At 38.7% G+C, this 20,348-nt stretch overlaps 5 protein-coding genes across 7 annotated transcripts in view; 2 read left to right on the forward strand and 3 right to left on the reverse strand.

Moving 5' to 3' along the window:
• Positions 1-307: 307 nt before the first annotated feature.
• LOC126754661 (adenosine kinase-like) lies at positions 308-4,482 on the reverse strand. The gene is made up of 5 exons (XM_050466788.1): positions 4,235-4,482; positions 4,127-4,173; positions 1,360-1,521; positions 1,143-1,298; positions 308-1,077 (listed from the first exon to the last, which is right to left on the reverse strand). Exons 1-5 carry the CDS (start codon positions 4,370-4,372, stop codon positions 318-320), a joined length of 1,263 nt encoding a protein of 420 aa, XP_050322745.1. The 5' UTR covers positions 4,373-4,482; the 3' UTR covers positions 308-317.
• Positions 4,483-8,489: 4,007 nt separating this feature from the next.
• The window catches only part of LOC126754571 (craniofacial development protein 2-like), a 484,843-nt gene continuing 472,984 nt past the window's right edge, over positions 8,490-20,348 (forward strand). Inside the window, exon 1 of the mRNA XM_050466665.1 lies at positions 8,490-10,043. Coding sequence (XP_050322622.1) covers positions 8,751-9,884 — 1,134 coding nt within the window. The 5' untranslated portion in view covers positions 8,490-8,750 and the 3' untranslated portion in view covers positions 9,885-10,043. The remainder of the gene's footprint in view (positions 10,044-20,348) is intronic.
• Positions 13,193-18,053, reverse strand: LOC126754572 (adenosine kinase). Of its 2 annotated transcripts, XM_050466667.1 has the most exons (5): positions 17,728-18,053; positions 17,572-17,667; positions 17,296-17,457; positions 16,998-17,153; positions 13,193-15,198 (listed from the first exon to the last, which is right to left on the reverse strand). In XM_050466667.1, exons 2-5 carry the CDS (start codon positions 17,661-17,663, stop codon positions 14,484-14,486), a joined length of 1,125 nt encoding a protein of 374 aa, XP_050322624.1. In that variant the 5' UTR covers positions 17,664-17,667; positions 17,728-18,053; the 3' UTR covers positions 13,193-14,483. The 2 variants fall into 2 exon arrangements, with proteins under 2 accessions (XP_050322624.1, XP_050322623.1); XM_050466666.1 differs by having other exon boundaries at positions 17,572-18,052.
• LOC126754593 (electron transfer flavoprotein beta subunit lysine methyltransferase) overlaps positions 18,430-20,348 on the forward strand; it is a 117,586-nt gene continuing 115,667 nt past the window's right edge. Inside the window, exon 1 of one of the 2 annotated variants that reach the window (XM_050466701.1) lies at positions 18,430-18,775. The gene's annotated coding sequence lies outside the window, so the exon portion shown is untranslated. The remainder of the gene's footprint in view (positions 18,776-20,348) is intronic. The other variant, XM_050466704.1, reaches the window with a different exon arrangement.
• Positions 18,591-19,906, reverse strand: LOC126754601 (uncharacterized). The gene is made up of 3 exons (XM_050466711.1): positions 19,590-19,906; positions 19,367-19,529; positions 18,591-19,305 (listed from the first exon to the last, which is right to left on the reverse strand). Exons 1-3 carry the CDS (start codon positions 19,741-19,743, stop codon positions 18,891-18,893), a joined length of 732 nt encoding a protein of 243 aa, XP_050322668.1. The 5' UTR covers positions 19,744-19,906; the 3' UTR covers positions 18,591-18,890.

The raw sequence follows: 20,348 nt of genomic DNA on the forward strand, positions 1-20,348 counted from the left end.
GAGTATAGCATTCAATGGAACGATAAGCTGTACGATATGCGATGACATTCACATATTTCAGCTAATTGAATGATAGCGGCTCCGCTGGCTTGGTCATATCGTGCTCTGAGAGTATTCAACGCAGTACCCGCCGGGGAAGCAGACAAGGTAGAGAAGGGCCTGGCTACATTTGGTATCTCCAATTGGCGCCAAATTGCGAAAAGAAAAAATGACTGGTGTGCTGTTTTTAACTCGGCTATAACCGCGTAGCTAAAAACGAAATTTAATAAAAACGAATTTAAGTCCATAATCTCTTTATTGAATCACGAGCTCAGTCTTCATTTCATTTTTGTCATTTGATCCGTCAATTCATTAATATTGAAATCTTTCGGCAGATTGCAACCGATGGTAGTGATAACTTTAGACGCCACAGCAGAACCCACGGCAACACAATCCTTAAGTTTGTAGTTATTCAGAAAGGCATGTAAGAAACCGGCCACGAAAGAGTCACCCGCACCAGTTGTATCGACAACATTTGGAATTTTATCCACTTTACATTCACGATAAAATATTTTGCCCGGTTTATCCGATCCATACTCAACATTGCTTACGAGTAGTACGCTATTCTTATCATTTGTTATAATCATAATACGAGGACCGCAGTGATATTCAAATATCTTTCTGATCGCTTTCTCCGAATCGTTGCCGAAACCCATTCTATTGGCAAGTGCACAAAATTCATTGCCATTGCCGAAGATGAAGTACGCGGCGCATGCGTATGCCATGACATCTTCGAAGTTTTCGCGCACAATAAATTCGGCACTCAAATTGAGTGCCAACCAGCGACGACCGCTCACATAGTTCTTAATCATATATTCGCATAACCTTTTACGGCCCGGTATGATGAAGCCCTCCACATATATAAGTTGCTTACGTTCGGTTGGGCGCAAGAACTGTACCTCCTTCTCGGCTTGTTGCATAAGCTCCACACTAATGCTTTCCGAGGCGCCAATGTTCGCGTAAAGCGTTTCAGTGTGAGTATCCTTATTTATGATCGATAAACACTCTCCGGTCGGCAATTCTTTGTGTGTGAATAGGCTATAAGGAAATATGGAAGCAGTGTGAAAAATGCGCCATTAAATTTGGGAACATAAAAGTATTACCGCACATCGATATCGTGTTCTTTGAAGTATTTGCTTAATTTTTTGCCAGCTTCATCGTCACCCACTAGGCCAATGAAGAGCGAATTGTTGCCCAATTGTTTCAGTAGTCGCACCGTATTGAGCGCTGACCCACCAGGACTCTCCACACATTTTACTCTATAAGCAGCGAAAATGATTAAAAAAAGTAACGTTCACACTGTAACGCACACACGCTTACCTCTTGCATACTTCCTTTTTTAATTCTCTCAAAGACTTCACGTCCAAAATACCTTTAGTATTTTCAATAACGTTAAATTTTTTCAATATTCCGATTTCACTGTTGGGCAGCCGCGCCGTGTGATCCAGCAAAATATGTCCAACAGACATGAATTTATATTGTCTAAAATGTAAGTTATTTGTAATAAGAGGCTATAAGGGAGCGGAACTCTTTCGACGAACAAAGACCAAACTCTATAAATCACTCATTATTCCCTTCCTGATCTTTGTGATGAGACATGGACGATGACAACATTTTATAAGTCGGCGTTATAGTAGGGGAGCCCGGAGTGCTAAATTTACAGTTACTGGAGCGTCATTGAGACTTACTAGATTGTCAAGATAACGTTTAAAAAAAAAAGAAAGTCTAGGTGAAGTTTTCCATTTTAGTGGGGAGAAGAGCGGGTAATTATTTTCAAAAATGTAAAAAAATCAGTCACATATAAATATTCAAGCGCGTCAGTCATTTATGGTATATACGCGCATTGTATTTCTGATAGTCGATATATTAATCTGACAATCAATTAAAGGTTGAGGGCCGTAATGAGAGGTTAAAAAAAAAAAAAAAAGTTATTCGAGCGTGTCAGATTTTCAAAGCGAATGTTACTGAACCTCTAAAAAGTGTGCCATTTCAATTTCTGACAATTTCGATGTGGCCAAAGGTCATTTATTGATTTTAAAACTTGTAAAAAAAAAGGTGACCTTGAGATACTCGAGCGCGTCAGATTTTTATGCAGGGGGATGAACTTGATGTCAGAGTCTTCCCAAAAGATAATCTGACAATTATATAGAGGCATATCGTTAATCTGTCGATTTAAAAGTGGAAGAATTCTGTTTGGTTCTTGTTTTTGTTACAGGATGTAATAAAAGCAGTGTATACATATATATCATATTACATTAACACTTACTTGTCTATTGAATCAACAGCCCCTATTATGAAAGTGCTAGGAGTAGATATCTCGAGACTCTCTCCAGAAAGTTCTGGTACATTAACACGTGCCTGCTCACTTTCTGTATCAATTTGAATTTGTCTTCCAAAATCAGATGGTATTTTATTTTACTGGGTATGATAGCCATTGTTCAATGAGGTTTCTTCTGACAGTTCGACAGTAGCATAAGCGTTGCTCGATTTCCTGACAACCGGCTTCGCTTTGCGATACTCCAAAACAGTTACACACTTATTTAGAGTTTGTGGAGTAAACTTTTTGAATTTTTCATATATTTCTTCGCCACAGAAAACACATCTGTCACTAACGTCACTCATTTTTACAATGAATGTTAGAAAGATTGATTATAAAAACAAAAAAATAGCGACACTTACCCGTTGCTTTGGCGACAACTTTGTTAGCAAAAAAAAAACGAATTAACAGGTTCCATGTCCAATGTATCACATGTGATACAAAATTAATTTCTTGTACCATGTGTACAGCGTCCATGTATCGTATATAATACATATGACACATATATATAATATATATATACAAATAAATTAAAAGCATCTGCTAACAACAACCACGCTATGGTGATCAGTACACTTGACCTTTTGTCGACGATTTTACCTGTATCGCCCCACGGAAACCGTCAGATTATATGATTTTCGTGATTCTGACAGAATTACCTTTAAAATGAAAAAATCTATCGCGCTCGAGTATTTCAAGGTGACGTTTTTTTACAAATTTGTCACCCTGCTATTTCTCTAAGCCACCCTCAAACTGTCAGAATATTGAAATATACACTCGTCTTCATGTATTTAATTTACCATCTCTTAATCTTACGCGCTCGAGTTTCCCGAAGGATCAATTTTTTTTCTCTAATCTGACGAACTCCCCACAACGCACGCCTCCATATTAAGGGCTCATATTTGGTAGGGGTACATAAAAAGGTGCAATGATTCTTCCCATAAAGGTTTCTGACACGCTTAAGTAACTGCAAAAATCCCCTCTTGGGCTCCCCTACTATTACGAGTTTTCGAGAGAAAGGTTCTGCGGAAGATTTATGGTTCTTTGCGCATTGGCAACAAACATGAATTTATATTCGTAAAGGCGAATACCGAAGTCGATGGGACGATTAGGTGTACGAGAAATACGACGACATTGACATAATTCAGCGGATTAAGAAACAGCGTCATCCAGCTCTGAAAGTACGCAGTACCCGCCGAGGGAAGTAGAGAAAGACCTCAACTCCGTTGGTTGAGAAGGGAAGGCATTAGCGGTGTCTACGCTAGTAAAGAAGAAGGGAGCGGAACTACAATTTCATCTCAGAAGGCTCCTGAAAACCCAATATTAAAGACCCCAAAGGGTTTTCGCCTTTATGGCGAAACTGATGCTCTAAGTGCATTATCAAAACCTTAGTGTCAGAGTATTTAAGAAGATCACAAAGTCAACAATTAGCTGTGGATTTGGAAAGATGCTAAGGATGATAGCTCAGCTTGTTTAGCTTTAAATATCTTTAGTACCATAATAAGAGAATAATATCTACTTCCTAAGTCAGTTTAAGGACGATCTAACTCATTTTAATTAACTGTATTGAGAGACCCCTTTGTTTTTGGAAAAGTTGAAAAGTTTTCTCAGTATATATCACAACGGACCGGCGCGCCGGCGTTCTAAGCTCCCCAAGTGAGTTGCCTTCTAGTATCAACCTCATAACCTAACCATATCTTTCCACCTCCTGACTCAAAAATTACTATAGTGTTACTAACTTCAAAATCGCCAAATTTTTCATGTACTAACTTTGGAAGCTGTTTGTTTGTCGCAGCAGCACCGCCTTGGCTTTCGCTCTGAAATTTTCACAAAAAATTAAAATTAAATTGATTTTAATAAAACTTTCGATTTCTTTACATTTTTACTAGCGTCGCTGCTTAAATAATGGCAACGGATTTGCAGGGCCCAGCACCTTTTAGTGATACATCCAGCAATATTTTTTTTTATTAGTGTTTGCTTGAACGCCGTGTTTATGATCCGGAAGCCTGGTATCATTTTAATGCTTCCAAAATTTCACATAAAATTTTTTTTAAATTTAATTTTTTTAAAGATTTCTATGCATGGTTTAGCCAAAATGTGTTCAAAAAATAAATGTTTTAATTTTATTTATGTTTTCTTTTGAAGTAAGGACAGTAAAACTATTCCGTCAATGTGAAACTCATGGCGTTCAAGTATAACTACATATATGTATATGTATTCATTTGAAATGTATTTTTCGAACGATAACCCCGTAGGAATCGAAAGAAATTTAGCCAATTACTGGCACGTTAAGAAACCCCTGAAATCAATTGCAATACGTCTTATTGAATAAGTTTCTCGACGCAAAGCATAGTTCAATGAAACTAACATTCATTTACGACGAGCGTTCAATAAAATAAAGGGTAATCCATTTTGAGGTACCCTACTTTTTTAAGAAAGCACACAGAATCTTCAAGTTTAATGGGGAATGTTTATTATTATTCGAAGGAATATTCTTTGGAATTTATTTTTTAAAGATTATCTCATAAAATATTAATATTGGCCACGGCTACATCTCAGATGGTCTATTCGTTGAGTACAATTTTTCGACTGGTAACTGACGAATGACACGCTTGATGTTTTGCTCTAAAAGCGGGATTGTCCGCGTAGACATTAGACTTTACATATCCTTACAGGAAAAAGTCTAACGGTATGATATCACACGATCTTATTGCCAATCGACCGGCCCAAAACGTGAAATTATCTGCTCACCAAAGTGGTCTCTCAATAAATCCATTGATTAATGCAAAATGTGAAAAGTGGCACCGTCTTTTCGAAACGAAATGTTCGCTGACAGAAGTATATTTCGTCGTACTTCATCCCTGCAAAAAAGAAGAAAAGAAGATGAAGACATTTTACATGGATCATCTCCAGCAGCATCACAAGAGGAAACTCAAGTACCATGACGAACTGTCTCTTCGTTTCAGCAGAAGAAAGCAAAAATTCGCGACGTACCCTCTACCCCCGAATATGTGAACTCATTTGCAAGTTTCTCATGTTCAAGTGAACGTGTCAGCAGACGTAGGCAATTATATGTGACAGAGTATTGACGATCACGTAAAGAAACTTATCCTCGAAAATCCTTGGATTCCACCTGAGGATTACACTTTCACCTTTTCTAGGAGAACTTTTTGTGGTAAATACATAAGAACCTATGTCTCCCGGAAACATGTAAACTCTCATAAAGAATGTCTCGTCTTATCTAATGTAAAAAAGACTTCTTCTGTAAATATTGGCCATGACTTAGGTGTCGTCGTGAAGGAGGTTATCGAGTTAATGTTCCTCTTGGCGTACTTGTAACTCAGCCATTGACTAACTTTAAGAAATTAGTAGGGCCAAAAATTGTTTTAGAACTTCACGCCCAAAATACCTATCATAAGAATGCAATGGCTGCGGGAAAAAGACGTTCTGAGGAACTATCACAAACGTCAATATGATGTGCATCTTCTTGATAAAAACTATGCTTCAGAAAGACGGCGATTATTTTCGCTTGCAGTCAAAACATTGCACTCCGTGGACACAAAGACAACATTGTCAAACACGGATCCTATGAAGAAAGAAAGAAATTTTCGGGCGTTGCAGTTATCTAATTTGCCGCACAATTGTCGTTGATCGACAAAAATTAGTAACTGGAAAAATAAGCAAACAGCGGGAAGACCAACGATAGCGAACGCAGCCGTGTGCAAATTTGTATTTATAATTGGAATTTTTTGCCTATGAGCAAACTCTAACTCATTCGTTCATGATTCTGCTTGTAACGTTCCGAAATCGAAGACAAAAAGCTGAGAAACGTTTTGGATCCATTTTATTCAGACGCGAAAAAAATGGAGGCAGAACTGAAAGTTGACGAAGAAAAACCAAGAATCTGCGGCCAACAAACAAAACGCGAAAATTTCTGCGTGAGGACTTGCAAAGAATACTACAGGATCTCAGGGAGTATACACTCCTCTGTTGGATACAATTTTAATTGGTGGCAAAAGCCTCCAACCTGGAAATCCCCTGCTAACCCAGTTATGCTCGAAGGTTCTTGTGTAGAATTTACCGAACGCAGTCGATTTGTGGTAGGTTGAATAATCTTTCTAGTACAGCCGTTTGAATGACTCCAAGCACTCCCGTTAAGCATCAAATCGTGGTTTTTGAAAAAGAAAGTGAAGTTTTTTCAATCCATCATTAAAAATAGCCCCGAATTTTGAGCCCTCCTTTTAAGGGGCATGACGCACGCTGACAAAGAAATTACCCCGTCAGACACCAGCTTAAGGCTAAACCATCTCCCAGGAACATCAAGTGTGATTACTTAAAATTTGTCGACGCTTTCAAAACATAATAACGGCACATAATAGATAAATGTAGGTCGTGGGAAACAAGAACTATCAAATATAGGCGAAGATCTCGATTTAGCTCATTAAACCCAAAGTAACATATCGAACATAATTCTACACTCATGAAAATACTCTTCTTCGTGACCATGATAAAAAATCAGCCCCAGCAAATTGATGAATTCCAATATACTGCTAGGTGCTATTGAGGCGATGTGATCCCTATTTAGAAACATGGATCCAAGGGCTTTGGGCCTGCGCCTACAGATTGCTGTGCAATCCATTAGCAGTTGTTCTGGAGTTTCGGGTTCCAAATCGCAGAACCGGCAATTTGCACAAGAAGCTAGGCCCATGTTGAATAAGTGCTTCTTGCGTTTGCAATGGCCGGTGTAGAAGGCGATCAGTAGCCTGATTTTGGCTATGTTCGTAAATGCATCATGACTTGCAGCATAAGCAACAGTAGCAACACTGCAAGTTTGACGTTTGATACTTCTTATACAATTTTTGACAATTTGCAGATACATTTGTTTGCATTTTTGAACGCGTATAATACTAAAATGGAAATTTTGCTGAATCTAACACTAGACGAAATTTGTGAGCAAAGAAATGATATATTTTCTTTAGATTTAAGAAAAAGAAGGGTATTGAAGTCAAAAAAAAAATTTGTAGGTACAAATGTTTGTCTTTTAAAAGACAAAGTATTTATAGAACAAACTTTCGGGATTTTTAAGAAACAGTTTAAAATTTTAAATTATATTGAAGCTTCGAGCATTAAACGTACATCTAATGTAATATTCGCTTGCGCTATCTTACACAATTTTATCATAAATAAGGGAGGTTATTTTGAACATATTAACGATACAATAACACATGCCGATATGGAAACCAAGAATGAAATCGAAGGAATTCAAGATGCCCCCATTCGCCGTGTTGATTCAGATGATATCAATGGAATCGATAGAAGAAACTATTTTACCACCTTGTTTTCATCATAAAAAATTTACTTTACCTCGCCTTCCTTTATTTGAATAATTTTTTTATTACTTTTTCTGATGAACTTCGTTTTAATTTTTATTGTTTTCATTTACATTTTTAACTTCGGTCACAACTTTCTTCCACAATACATTTTTTTTTTTCCTTCTACCCGATTTAAACTCGTCCTCCATATTCTATTCAACCGTACCCTCAGCAATAACTGTATCTCCGCATTACTGAGATTTTGACTAAAAATTTAAAAATAATAATTTATACAATTATTATTAACATAATTTAACTAAATTTCAATACAAAAATTAAAATAAAACAGTTTTGCACTTACTTTTCGTCAGACATCGTAGTTAAATGCAGCAAACAATTTTTGATAGAAATTATGAGTGACAGCTGATAGAAGTGTTGTCTTTTTGAACGCTTGATTATTGCAGTGCTGCAATATTGGCATTTCTGAACGTTCTGTTTGTTATGCAATCGTCATGATGCGCGTCATGATGCATTTACAAACATAGCCTTTATCTCTTGGGAGATTGATTATGAATTTAAACCTTTTGAGGTTGTAACCATTCATCAGCAACTTTGCGTGCCGCAAGCCTGGAAGGTGTTGCCAATGTATCTCCCTACCCACTGCTACATCATTGCGGAACTGTTCCTTTATGGTGTGGGGACCCACCGCTATGAAAGATTCCGGTCCTACCATGCTGGTGGATGCTGCAGAGCGGGCAAGCTCATCTACCAGTTCATTACCGGCGATGCCTCTGTGACCTGGCACCCAAATAAGGTGCACCTGGTTGCATTCTGCAGGATGGAGTCATGTGTAGAAGTTCACGCAAGTGAGGAAAGTTCTCTGATCGCCATTCACTTGGGAGTGGCAAGAAACGATTCTTTTACACATGGCTCAAGCAGCTCACTACTTCCGGTCTTTGACCAAGTATCCTCTGGGTAGCCTAAGAACATCCGTTCGAAGGCGAGCTAAAGTGAGAAGGCGAAACATTCCCTACAAGGGTTGTGCGCTGGGCTTGGGACCCGCCACGTAAAAAACAATACCAATGAAAACGTTAAAACAGCCTCGGATGAGAGACCCCCCTTTTGATGACGACCATGGCAAACGGAATAAGGACTACGATTTAAGGGCATGCACCTGGAATGTCCGGACCCTTAATTGGGAAGGTGCCGCTGCCCAGCTGGTTGATGTCCTCGCAAAAATAAAGGCTGACATCACCGCCGTCCAAGAAATGCGATGGACGGGACAAGGACAGAGACGAGTAGGTCCTTGTGACATTTACTACAGTGGCCATATAAAGGAGCGCAAGTTTGGTGTTGGATTCGTGGTGGGAGAGAGACTCCGTCGCCGAGTACTATCATTCACTCCGGTGAATGAACGTCTAGCCACAATCCGCATCAAAGCGAGGTTCTTCAACATATCGCTGATTTGCGCCCACGCCCCGACGGAAGAGAAGGACGATGTGACCAAAGATGCCTTCTATGAGCGCTTGGAGCGCGCTTATGAGAGCTGCCCCCGCCACGATGTCAAAATCGTGCTCGGCGACTTTAACGCCAGGGTGGGCAAAGAAGGTATATTTGGCACTACGGTCGGTAAATTCAGCCTCCACGACGAAACATCCCCAAATGGGTTGAGGCTGATTGACTTCGCCGGGGCCCGAAATATGGTTATCTGTAGTACTAGATTCCAGCACAAGAAGATTCATCAAGCTACCTGGCTGTCTCCGGGTCGAAAAACTACCAACCAGATCGATCATGTTGTGATAGATGGAAGACACGTCTCCAGTGTTTTAGATGTGCGTGCGCTCCGAGGTCCTAACATCGACTCGGACCACTATCTTGTTGCAGCTAAGATTCGCACTCGCCTCTGTGCAGCAAAAAACGCACGCCAACAAACACAAGGAAGGTTCGACGTCGAGAAGCTGCAATCACAACAGACAGCCGAACGATTCTCTACTCGGCTTGCACTCCTGCTCTCTGAGAGCACTCGTCAACAACTCGGTATAAGGGAACTGTGGGACGGCATTTCAAACTCCTTACGTACAGCTGCAACCGAAACCATTGGTTTTCGGAAAGTGCAAAAGAACAGCTGGTACGACGAAGAGTGCCGTGTCGCAGCGGAGAGAAAACAGGCTGCCTACCTCGCAACGTTACGATCGACCACTACACGTGCGGGATGAGACGCATTTGCAGACAGAAGAAGAAAGAGGCCGAAATGCGTGAGTACGAAGAGCTTGATAAGCTGGCCGACAGGGGTAATGCTCGAAAATTCTACGAAAAAATGCGGCGGCTTACAGAAGGTTTCAAGACCGGAGCATACTCTTGTAGGACCCCCAAAGGTGATCTAGTCACTGATGCCCAGAACATAGTTAAATTATGGAGGGAACACTTCTCCAGCCTGCTGAATGGCAGTGAACGCACAACACCAGGAGAAGGAGAACCCGATTCCCAAATCGATGACGATGGAGCAGACGTTCCATTACCCGACCATGAAGAAGTTCGAATAGCAATTGCCCGCCTCAAAAACAACAAAGCGGCAGGGGCCGACGGACTACCGGCCGAGCTATTCAAACACGGCGGCGAAGAACTAATAGGGAGCATGCATCAGCTTCTTTGTAAAATATGGTCGGACGAGAGCATGCCCAACGATTGGAATTTAAGTGTGCTATGCCCAATCCATAAAAAAGGAGACCCCACAATCTGCGCCAACTACCGTGGGATTAGCCTCCTCAACATCGCATATAAGGTTCTATCGAGCGTATTGTGTGAAAGATTAAAGCCCACCGTCAACAAACTGATTGGACCTTATCAGTGTGGCTTCAGACCTGGAAAATCAACAACCGACCAGATATTCACCATGCGCCAAATCTTGGAAAAGACCCGTGAAAGGAGAATCGACACACACCACCTCTTCGTCGATTTCAAAGCTGCTTTCGACAGCACGAAAAGGAGCTGCCTTTATGCCGCGATGTCTGAATTTGGTATCCCCGCAAAACTAATACGGCTGTGTAAACTGACGTTGAACAACACGAAAAGCTCCGTCAGGATCGGGAAGGACCTCTCCGAGCCGTTCGATACCAAACGAGGTTTCAGACAAGGCGACTCCCTATCGTGTGACTTCTTCAACCTGCTCCTGGAGAAAATAGTTCGAGCTGCAGAACTAAACAGAGAAGGTACCATCTTCTATAAGAGTGTACAGCTGTTGGCGTATGCCGACGATATTGATATCATCGGCCTCAGCACCCGCGCCGTTAGTTCTGCTTTCTCTAGGCTGGACAAGGAAGCACAAAAAATGGGTCTGGTAGTGAACGAGGGCAAAACGAAATATCTCCTGTCATCAAACAAACAGTCGTCGCACTCACGACTTGGCTCTCACGTCACTGTTGACAGTCATAACTTTGAAGTTGTAGATAATTTCGTCTATTTAGGAACCAGCATTAACACCACTAATAATGTCAGCCTGGAAATCCAACGCAGGATTACTCTTGCCAACAGGTGCTACTTCGGACTGAGTAGGCAATTGAAAAGTAAAGTCCTCTCTCGACGAACACAAGCAAAACTCTATAAGTCGCTCATAATTCCCGTCCTGCTATATGGTGCAGAGGCTTGGGCGATGACAGCAACCGATGAGTCGACGTTACGAGTTTTCGAGAGAAAAATTCTGCTAAAGATTTATGGTCCTTTGCGCATTGGCCACGGCGAATATCGCATCCGATGGAACGATGAGCTGTACGAGATATATGACGACATTGACATAGTTCAGCGAATTAAAAGACAGCGGCTACGCTGGCTAGGTCATGTTGTCCGGATGGATGAAAACACTCCAGCTCTGAAAGTATTCGACGCAGTACCCGCCGGGGGAAGCAGAGGAAGAGGAAGACTTCCACTCCGTTGGAAGGACCAAGTGGAGAAGGACCTGGCTTCGCTTGGAATATCCAATTGGCGCCACGCAGCGAAAAGAAGAAACGACTGGCGCGCTGTTGTTAACTCGGCTATAATCGCGTAAGCGGTGTCTACGCCAATTAAGAAGAAGAAGGTTGCATTCTGCAAGACTGTTGAGCCGGTCTATACACTCCTGCACCAATAGCGATTTTAACTCGTATGACGATATAGCTATACGTTCATTGCGATAGCCGTGTTGGAGGTTTAACTCTACGCACCGACTTATAGCAAATACCTCCGCTTGGAATATGCACGGAAGCTTACCCATAGGTATGGAGAGTTTTGTGCGTGGTCCAGCGACCCCTGCGCCAATTCCCTCCGACGTTTTCGAGCTGTCGGTGTACCACCTGATCGAGCTATCCCTGAGTAGCAGCTCGAGAGCGGAGTCGCTTCATTCGGCCTTGCTGCCGAGGGTGATCTTAAACTTCTTAGTGAAGCTCAGCTTTTTGTTAATGCCGTCCCTTGGAAGAGGAGCCAGTGGTATGTTGCCACTTAGCTCTTCCATGCGTTGGGACGAGATTATTTTACCTTTGCCAGTCCCATCTGCTGTCATTTGAAGCAGAGTGTACTTGACGACTTGACCAATTAGTAGGTGTAGCGGGGTGAGCTCCAGCAGGGCCTCAAGTGCAGCTGTTGGACAGGTGCGCATAGTTCCTGTCAAACAGACGCACTCGAGCCTTTGCAGTTTCGATAGTTTGAGTGCTATGGTCGTTTGCTCTGCTTTCGGTGCCCAAACCACCGCTCCGTAAGTGACAATTGGACGCACTATCATAGTGTACAACCATCTGATAATCCTTGGGTTGCACCCCCTGGATCTACCAACCAGCCGGTTGCACACCATCAGTGACTTAGTAGCTTTGCTGCTTCCATCTTAACGTGGAATCCAGCGTGAGACCTAGGTATTTGACCATGTTTGCCATCTCTATCTCTCTGCCTCCTAGTGTTAAGTTTCTCAGGCCAGGCAGAGACCTGCGCCTCGTAAATGGAACGATGGTCGTCTTCAATCGGTTGATGTTTAGTCCAACACTGTTGCACCAAGCCTTGGCTAGACCTAGTCCCCTTTGTACGATATCGCAGAGAGTACCCACAAATTTGCCTCTAGCTATGATAACAATGTCATCTGCATATCCTCGACAGCGGATTCCATTGTTTGTTCGTCCACGACTAGGCTCCACAACAGGGGGGATAGCACTCTTCCCTGTGGGCAGCCCTTTGTAGTACCGAGACGGATAGTGGTGCCTCCTGATGTGGTTTCAGCTATTCTGGTGCGCAGGTCAGCCTCTATCCATCTGCGCACTGTAGTTGCCACATTCCTTTTCTCCAATGCCCTTGCCACTCTCCCGTGAGACGCATTGTCACCTTTGCTGGACACGCTATTTGACAACGTCAATTATAAATCCTAACAGTCTCTCTAATAAATTCTAACGTGCACTCAACCAGCTACGGAAAACCGTATACTTTGCATAATCAAATCGTAAAACAACAACAATAATAATAAGCCATTTTATCAGTTGGACGTACATTTCATGACTAAAAAAGCAATGGATAATCAAAATATTTTTTTTAATTTATTTGTAAGCTTTTTTTCGGAAGTTGAGGAACTGTATATGGTATATGGAGAAAAACTTATAAAATGGGTACTAGATTTTTATTTTTAATGTTTTTGCGCTATTTTTAAGGCACTTGCAATCAACTTGAAAAACTTATTTTATTTTTTTACATTTATGCGTTGAGAACAATATTTGAAGTGTGGACTATTACTAAAAGAGCAAAACTTTAAAATAAAGCCGAAACTTAATTGAAAACGGTGGATTCCACATTTTTATTTTTATTAAATGCATATGAAATGATTAATGACAAAATATGTATATGAAATTAAAATAAGGCACTTAAAAATATTTGTATGTATGTAAGTCACTTGGTCTGAGCTAAATACTAGAATGGAAATGAGATAAATTCAAATGCTGCTAGATTAAATGGAGTATAGATGCAAATTACGATTTTTGTAGCTAAACAAATTTATTTTATCATCTTATGTGCGGTTATTCGTTGCTTTAGTTTTAAATCGTTAGTCATTTTCTAAGTTGTTCTATAAATAAACCCTTCCACAACAAAAAAATATAAGCGTAGCAAGCTTTGGAGATTTGAAAGTAAGCAATTATTAAATTTTTGCCGTCTAATTACGGCCCACTCACTGCTCGAGACCTAGTATTATGCGGTCATACATAAGTATAAGTAAGCTTCTGATTATATATAGAGCTCTGAACAAACTTGGCAACAGCCATAGTTAAATCTGTGTACAAGTGTGAGGGGTTTAACGAAAGAAAAAACACTTGAGTACATAAGCTTAAGTACTTTTTATGGTGGATATTGTGATGAAATTATGGTGCTGTATATTTATCAGCATTGTGCATTACCGCTTTGTGTACAAGATGAGACTGAGATATTAAATGAGTCAATGTCAAGGCATTTTCGACTAAATATATGAAAAAATTGAGACTGATTAGCATTTCATTGTATGTGTGTATGTATGGATGTATATATGCATATATGCATATATATATATATATACGAATGTATGGATGTACGTATATATGTTTGTATCCATGCGAAAGTACAAATGCACTTGTGACATTCAAATGTTAATGAGGCAGCCAATAATTAGGAGTGCAACGATGAAACTACTGCATACTTAATAACTAATACAAAAAAAATAATAATAAATAATCAAAAGTTTTTGTTTTCTAAATATACTACAGCGTTTGCAGCGCTTATTGCCGCTGTTTGAGTGCATCAGTTTAATATTGCTTTTGTTGTTACGTTTCCGCTTTATAACTTCATGGTAGATTGCAACCCACCACCGTCACCACTTTGGCCGCCACATCGCTTGCCATACGCACACACTCACTTAACGGACGTTTTTCCAGCCAAGCATGCAAGAATGCCGCCACAAATGCATCACCAGCACCTGTAGAGTCCACAACTTCGTTCACACGTGGCACGTGGAAGCTTTGAAATGTAATTGCACCTGGCGTTGCATACTCATCCTCGTAGTTGGTGATTAACTGCACACATTCACGGCCATTTGTCACCACAATCACTTTGGGTGTGCTGCTTTGTTCCAACAAATACTTGGCGGCATCATCGATCGTTTCGTAACCCATATGCTGTGCAAATGTTAAATGTTCCTTGCGATTGCCGAATATGAAGAATGCTGTACGCGCAAGCTCGCGCAATTGTCGGAAGTTTTCTTTTATGATATATTCGGCATTTAAATTGATTGCCAAACGACGACGTTCTCTTATGTAGCTCCGTACAATGAAATCACAGACATCTTGGCGTTGTGGCACAAAGAAACCTTCGATATAGAGTATTTGTTTACGTTCGATGGGACGAAGAAAGGCCTGTGTTTCGTCATGTTCAGCTTTTCGCAAATGGTCGACGGACAGCTTGGCCGATGCGCCGATATTGGCATACAGCGCTTTTGTTTTGGTATCTTTGTTGATGATGCAGACGCACTGACCGGTCGGTACGTCAGTCACTGTGGCGAGTCTGTGCAATGTAAAGAGGAAAATAATTTTTTCAAGTATTTGTATTTAAATTTTCAAGTAGATTGAATAAGTTGTGTATATATTTATGTTTTGTGTAACAAATTTAAATTAAAGTTGCTAATGATAGTATAAAGAATCCCATTATTTGCAATATCACACGCTCACAGTAATTGCAAAGATAAATATTTACATACTTACATACTTATGTGGTATTGACATTCACGGCTTTGATGGGAATTTGCGCAACTTGCATGCTGACTAGTATTCACCGAGAAACTTACTTTACAGCAACTCAAGTGAACATGCAATTTTTAAGATAAAAGGTAGTGTACTGACCGCATTGCACATGCAATGATTTTAAATGAATTTATCACAAACAAGAAAAAAAGTTAACATCGATTGCTCTGAACCTAGAATAACTTTCAAAAATCAAAACCTTTTCATAAAACAACTTGATTTTGATGGATCATTTTTTATGGCAACTATATGCTGATCCAATTTGAAAAATTTATTCAAAAATTGTAGCATTGCCTTGGAATATAATATGTAAAAATTCAGATGAAATTTATGGTCCAACCCCGTAATAACTCGTTTCTTATATTTGATAATATCGTTGACGAAGCCTTAGCTCACAAATAAACAACTAGTCAAATGGCAATCAATTTTTCTAATTCTTGGAAATTAATAAAAGCTTTCACAGCCAGCTGATTACAATAATGCTCCATTTAAATAACAAATTAATTTCATAATCCATTGTGTGGGGAATTCCTCTGTGAACTTTACAGGAACAATGAAGTCAATTTTAAAAATAGAATTATTTCTACTTTATAATATAATTTACAATTATTAAAATCGCTGCCGAATTCTCGAAGAATAAAAATTAAGTATCATATGCCATTATGTTTGTTATCATGACTTGTTTATATAAGCAGTAAATGTGCTGAGAAAGAGATAAAAGAAATTTTGACATTGTTCAGCCACAGCATTCATTGCTATAACGGAGATAAAGATAAGATCAACAAAGGTGCATGCAAAAATAAGAATAAAGGTGTAAATAAACAAATTGTGAATTTTTTTATGAACAGATATTAAAAGATACAGTCACAGTACACTACTTCATAAATATGTACAACAAAACATCAAATAAAAAATGAAAAAAGGAAAATGCAAGGAATTAAAAGCATGAGTCAATGACACGTTTTATTTGATAGTTTGCAATTGAAACCGCGACCAATGCACGGCTCATATGTTGGCAAAGAATAAAAAACAATGACCCTTGCAAACGTGCAGCGGCTGAAAGGGTTCAAATTAGTAAGCGCTCATGTGTACTAAATAAACATACACATGTATGTATATATTTAAGCTCCCCATACATTCATTGGAATTTGTATGCTAATGAACTTTTAGCCAGAGCTCGAAAACCAAACTTATTTAACATTAAAGAGCGGAAATGAAAGATAAATTGTGGACCCTTCTGAAATGCATTTTTACCAATTTAGCGAGGCGTGACTTGAATTACAGCAGAACGTGCAGCTAAGCGTGACCATTCAAATGCGGGCTCCACATATAAGTGTGATATGCTATGCGTGCGCCTTAAGTAAACGCAACTAGAATTTTCAAAACTCATTAAAATATTGTTACTTTTTTTGGTATGAAAAATAAACAATTCAAATAATATATGCACAAAAACATTATTTCACAGCTCCTTATTTAAGAATACACTTTAATATAACTCTAGCCAAAATTACTCTTAGTCATGCAAAATTATTAAACCCACACTGGTAATTCCCACGGACTCACCTCGCTTCGATTTCGCGTTCCTGTAGTATCTCTTTTAACTTCTCTGCTGCCTTATCTTCACCCACAGCGCCAAAGAAAAGTGCATCGGTACCGAGTTGTTTGAGTATACGCACTGTATTCAAAGCAGAGCCACCGGGATTTACTTCAAATTGCACACTACAAGCAATATATACACATACATATATTAGCATTATAAGCAAAAGTGAATATATAAAGCAATGCACGCTGTATTGACATTTAAAATGTCAATATGACCATCTGATTGACCAGCTGATGTTTTGGCTATCTAATCACTTACCGCTCGGCTGCCTCAGCTGCTAACTTTCCTAAAGTATCTGCATCAAGTTCGCCTTTCGATTCTGCCGGTATTTGAAATTGTTTTAATAGATCTGTTTCGCTTTTCGGAAGCTGCGCGGTATGGTCCAGCAGCACGTTACCAAAAGCAACTACTTTGCGTGGCCTACGCGTGCGAAGGAGGTTGGAAAAAATAATATATGTATATGAAATAATAGCTTGGTTATTTATTAGTTACGAAACACTAAGTATTTGAATTATTTTAAATTGTGATATTTACGTATTATTGTAACTGCCTTCTCCATAAACATAGTCAACAACTTTTCCGTAGATCTCTTGTAGGTATTCCATAGTACGATTAAAGAAAAGCATTTGACTAACAATAAAAATTGGTAAAAATTCTATTTCACTGTTAAATCAATAAATTCAACTTCACTTGACTTTTGCCGAAAATGAAGGTTATTCACCAATGCACCAATAAACGCGTCAACGGTAGGCTTTTGACTGAATCTGTAGGTACCTCTATACTGAAGGTTGACTCTGTGCGCGCCGCCGCAAAGCTCTGCTGACTACATTAATGGGAAACTAGCGCTTGTATTATTCTCGTTTGCTTTTCTACCATTTCGGCTTTTTTGTGACCTACTCCGTAACTTGCTCTGGCCATAATTTATTGAAGTGGGAAACTAGTGCTCTCACTGATATTACACACACCTTTTTTTATAATAATAAAATATGCCATTATTTCTATGTGTGTTTCAACTGCTTTTATTTTTTTTTTCAGACTTGTCTGAAAACAGTGTTGTTAACTCAATTAATTCCTCGAGGGTGAAACGTTGGGGTAAAAGTTTGTTTTATTTTCATTTTATAAAATACATATGCTAATGTATGGTATTTATATGTGTTATAAAATTTGTTCTTTGGTCCGTCAAGGGAAATTTTATGAAAAAAACGGATTTATAAATATTACTCTTTTGCCAATAGCCCTTCAGTTCGTTTTGTGAACATTTGCTTACACCACTTTTATTATCACAGCTGTTCCGCGACTGTTGCTTTTATTTACATGGCCCTTAAAACTTTTTAAACGTTAATTGAATGTTGATTACAGAATACAAAACCGAATTTTTATATCACAATCAGCTGCGCGTTTATTACTTAGTTTGCACATTTGTAGTAATATTTTCCAGAAAGTTAAAATTGGACTATTTTATATAAAACAATAGTGTAGTAAATAATGGCAAAATAGTGTTAGAACATTATTGCTGGAACATTTTCAATTGTACATAAATAAAAAGTTATACATTGAAGTATATTCATATGTTTGGAACACTCGCTTCATTGCGATAACAATTTATTCAAAAATACTGAATTTTAATCTGAGTATATGCATTCAAACATATTCATTGGTTTCAGTATTAAAAATTCATTATTTCTATAAAAAAGTACAAACTAAGTAATATTTCTGAACTAAATTCAAGAACATACAGGTACGTAATTTATAATATAACTAAGTAGGTAACAAAAACATACAAACGAGATATACTATCGCGTATGGCACAAAAGTGCGTTAACGAATGTGTTAAAATGCTAACTTAATTTATTTTAACAGTTTCGATAAAGTCCACGCAAACGGAAGACTTCCGTATACATATCCGCTTGAAAACGATCCTTAACTTCTATTGGTAGGTCGCGTATTAAATTTGCAATATTTTTCACAAATAATTCATCACCTAGATCTTCCGTCACCGCACCAATTTGTTTATTGCATTTGGTTGAGTAACGTTTATTTTCGTTTGTATTTGAATTATGAAAATCAGTATCCATTATACGTTCAATTTTCAACGGCGCTAAATATAATCCTGGCGACTTGTTGCTTTCAAGCGAACGCTTGGTGCATTTTGATAAATTGGAATTGGACGAATTTGATTCATCATCTGCTATTGCATTCATATTTATAAACATTTCATTTATTATGGGCTCTTCCAAGCTGGAACTTAAATCCTTCTCTCTATGTGATCTAAAAAATGTGTGCGAATTAACGTAATATACATATATTTAAAATTAATTACTTAATTTACCGACGTGGTATTATTGATTCTTTCAGAAAAATCATTTCTTTGTAGTATTCCCATTCATTTTCGTCAGTCTCCCCATTGCCTATCAGCATAAACCCATCGGCTCTTTTCATTTGCTTGCAGAATCTTTCCCGCAACAGCTTCCAGCGCGCTTTGCATTCACTAACTACAATTAGAATAAAAATTAAGAACATAATTTGGCCTTCGTATAATATTGATATGTCACCTGTTCGATCCGTTTGGTTAGCCACATCTTGCCAAGCGTCGTTGCGTTTATTCCTATTGTAATAGTTTTTATGATTTTTTTCATATAAAATTGGTTTCTCGCGCACTGATTTTATTAGTTTCAAATAAAATTCGCATTCAATTTTTTGACCCATTTTTAAACGGTGCACTTAAGAATTTGCTTACGCAAAATGTCAAAAGTATTTTTAACGTTTTACTTCAACGATTGCTTCAAATTAAGCAATCAGCTGATGTGCAAGTGAAAAGTCGATAAGCGATATGTTGATTGAAATTGTTTAACAATTAGGCCGCTTACAATTTTTGGGTACATGGAGAAGTTTGTTAATTTAAATTGTATGTTATAAGAAATTGGTAGTAATGAAAATTTTGTAAACAAATGTGCAATTTAAATGTAATAAATATGAAATATATATATCTTATCAAGCTGTTTAAATGCAATTTCTACCTCTGTAGACATGGTATGTTTACTTTCATGGTTGGATACAGTTTGGAAGCCACTGACGTTTTGTAAGCTTTCCATAAAATGTTTAAAAGTTAAAGTAACAGTGGTTTTGCAAATAAACAAATAATAAAATTTAAAAAATCAAAATTTAATTACATTACTTAATTACACTACTCAAACAATCTGAAGGCAAAATTTACGACTGATGTGCTAAGAGTACTTCGGGCTATTTGGAGTGTGCTAATTACGAATTCGAGTTGTCATTTTATTAAATGGTGGTGATTTGACCGCTACGTC

Source organism: Bactrocera neohumeralis, chromosome 4 (assembly GCF_024586455.1).
Source record: "Bactrocera neohumeralis isolate Rockhampton chromosome 4, APGP_CSIRO_Bneo_wtdbg2-racon-allhic-juicebox.fasta_v2, whole genome shotgun sequence".
Classification (NCBI taxonomy): Eukaryota; Metazoa; Arthropoda; class Insecta; order Diptera; family Tephritidae; genus Bactrocera; species Bactrocera neohumeralis.

Excerpts from the sequence above, each read along its gene's own strand:
- LOC126754661 (XM_050466788.1), bottom strand. The coding sequence starts at position 4,372 with ATGATACCAGGCTTCCGGATCATAAACACGGCGTTCAAGCAAACACTA. Across the intron at positions 1,522-4,126 it reads ACAAACAAACAGCTTCCAAA|ACAATATAAATTCATGTCTG; the intron begins GTTAGTACATGA and ends CTTACATTTTAG. Across the intron at positions 1,299-1,359 it reads AAAAAGGAAGTATGCAAGAG|AGTAAAATGTGTGGAGAGTC; the intron begins GTAAGCGTGTGT and ends CGCTGCTTATAG.
- LOC126754572 (XM_050466667.1), bottom strand. The coding sequence starts at position 17,663 with ATGCTTTTCTTTAATCGTACTATGGAATACCTACAAGAGATCTACGGA. Across the intron at positions 17,154-17,295 it reads GCAGCTGAGGCAGCCGAGCG|TGTGCAATTTGAAGTAAATC; the intron begins GTAAGTGATTAG and ends TATTGCTTGTAG. Across the intron at positions 15,199-16,997 it reads GAACGCGAAATCGAAGCGAG|ACTCGCCACAGTGACTGACG; the intron begins GTGAGTCCGTGG and ends TACATTGCACAG.
- LOC126754601 (XM_050466711.1), bottom strand. The coding sequence starts at position 19,743 with ATGGGTCAAAAAATTGAATGCGAATTTTATTTGAAACTAATAAAATCA. Across the intron at positions 19,530-19,589 it reads TAACCAAACGGATCGAACAG|TTAGTGAATGCAAAGCGCGC; the intron begins GTGACATATCAA and ends TTCTAATTGTAG. Across the intron at positions 19,306-19,366 it reads GAATCAATAATACCACGTCG|ATCACATAGAGAGAAGGATT; the intron begins GTAAATTAAGTA and ends CACATTTTTTAG.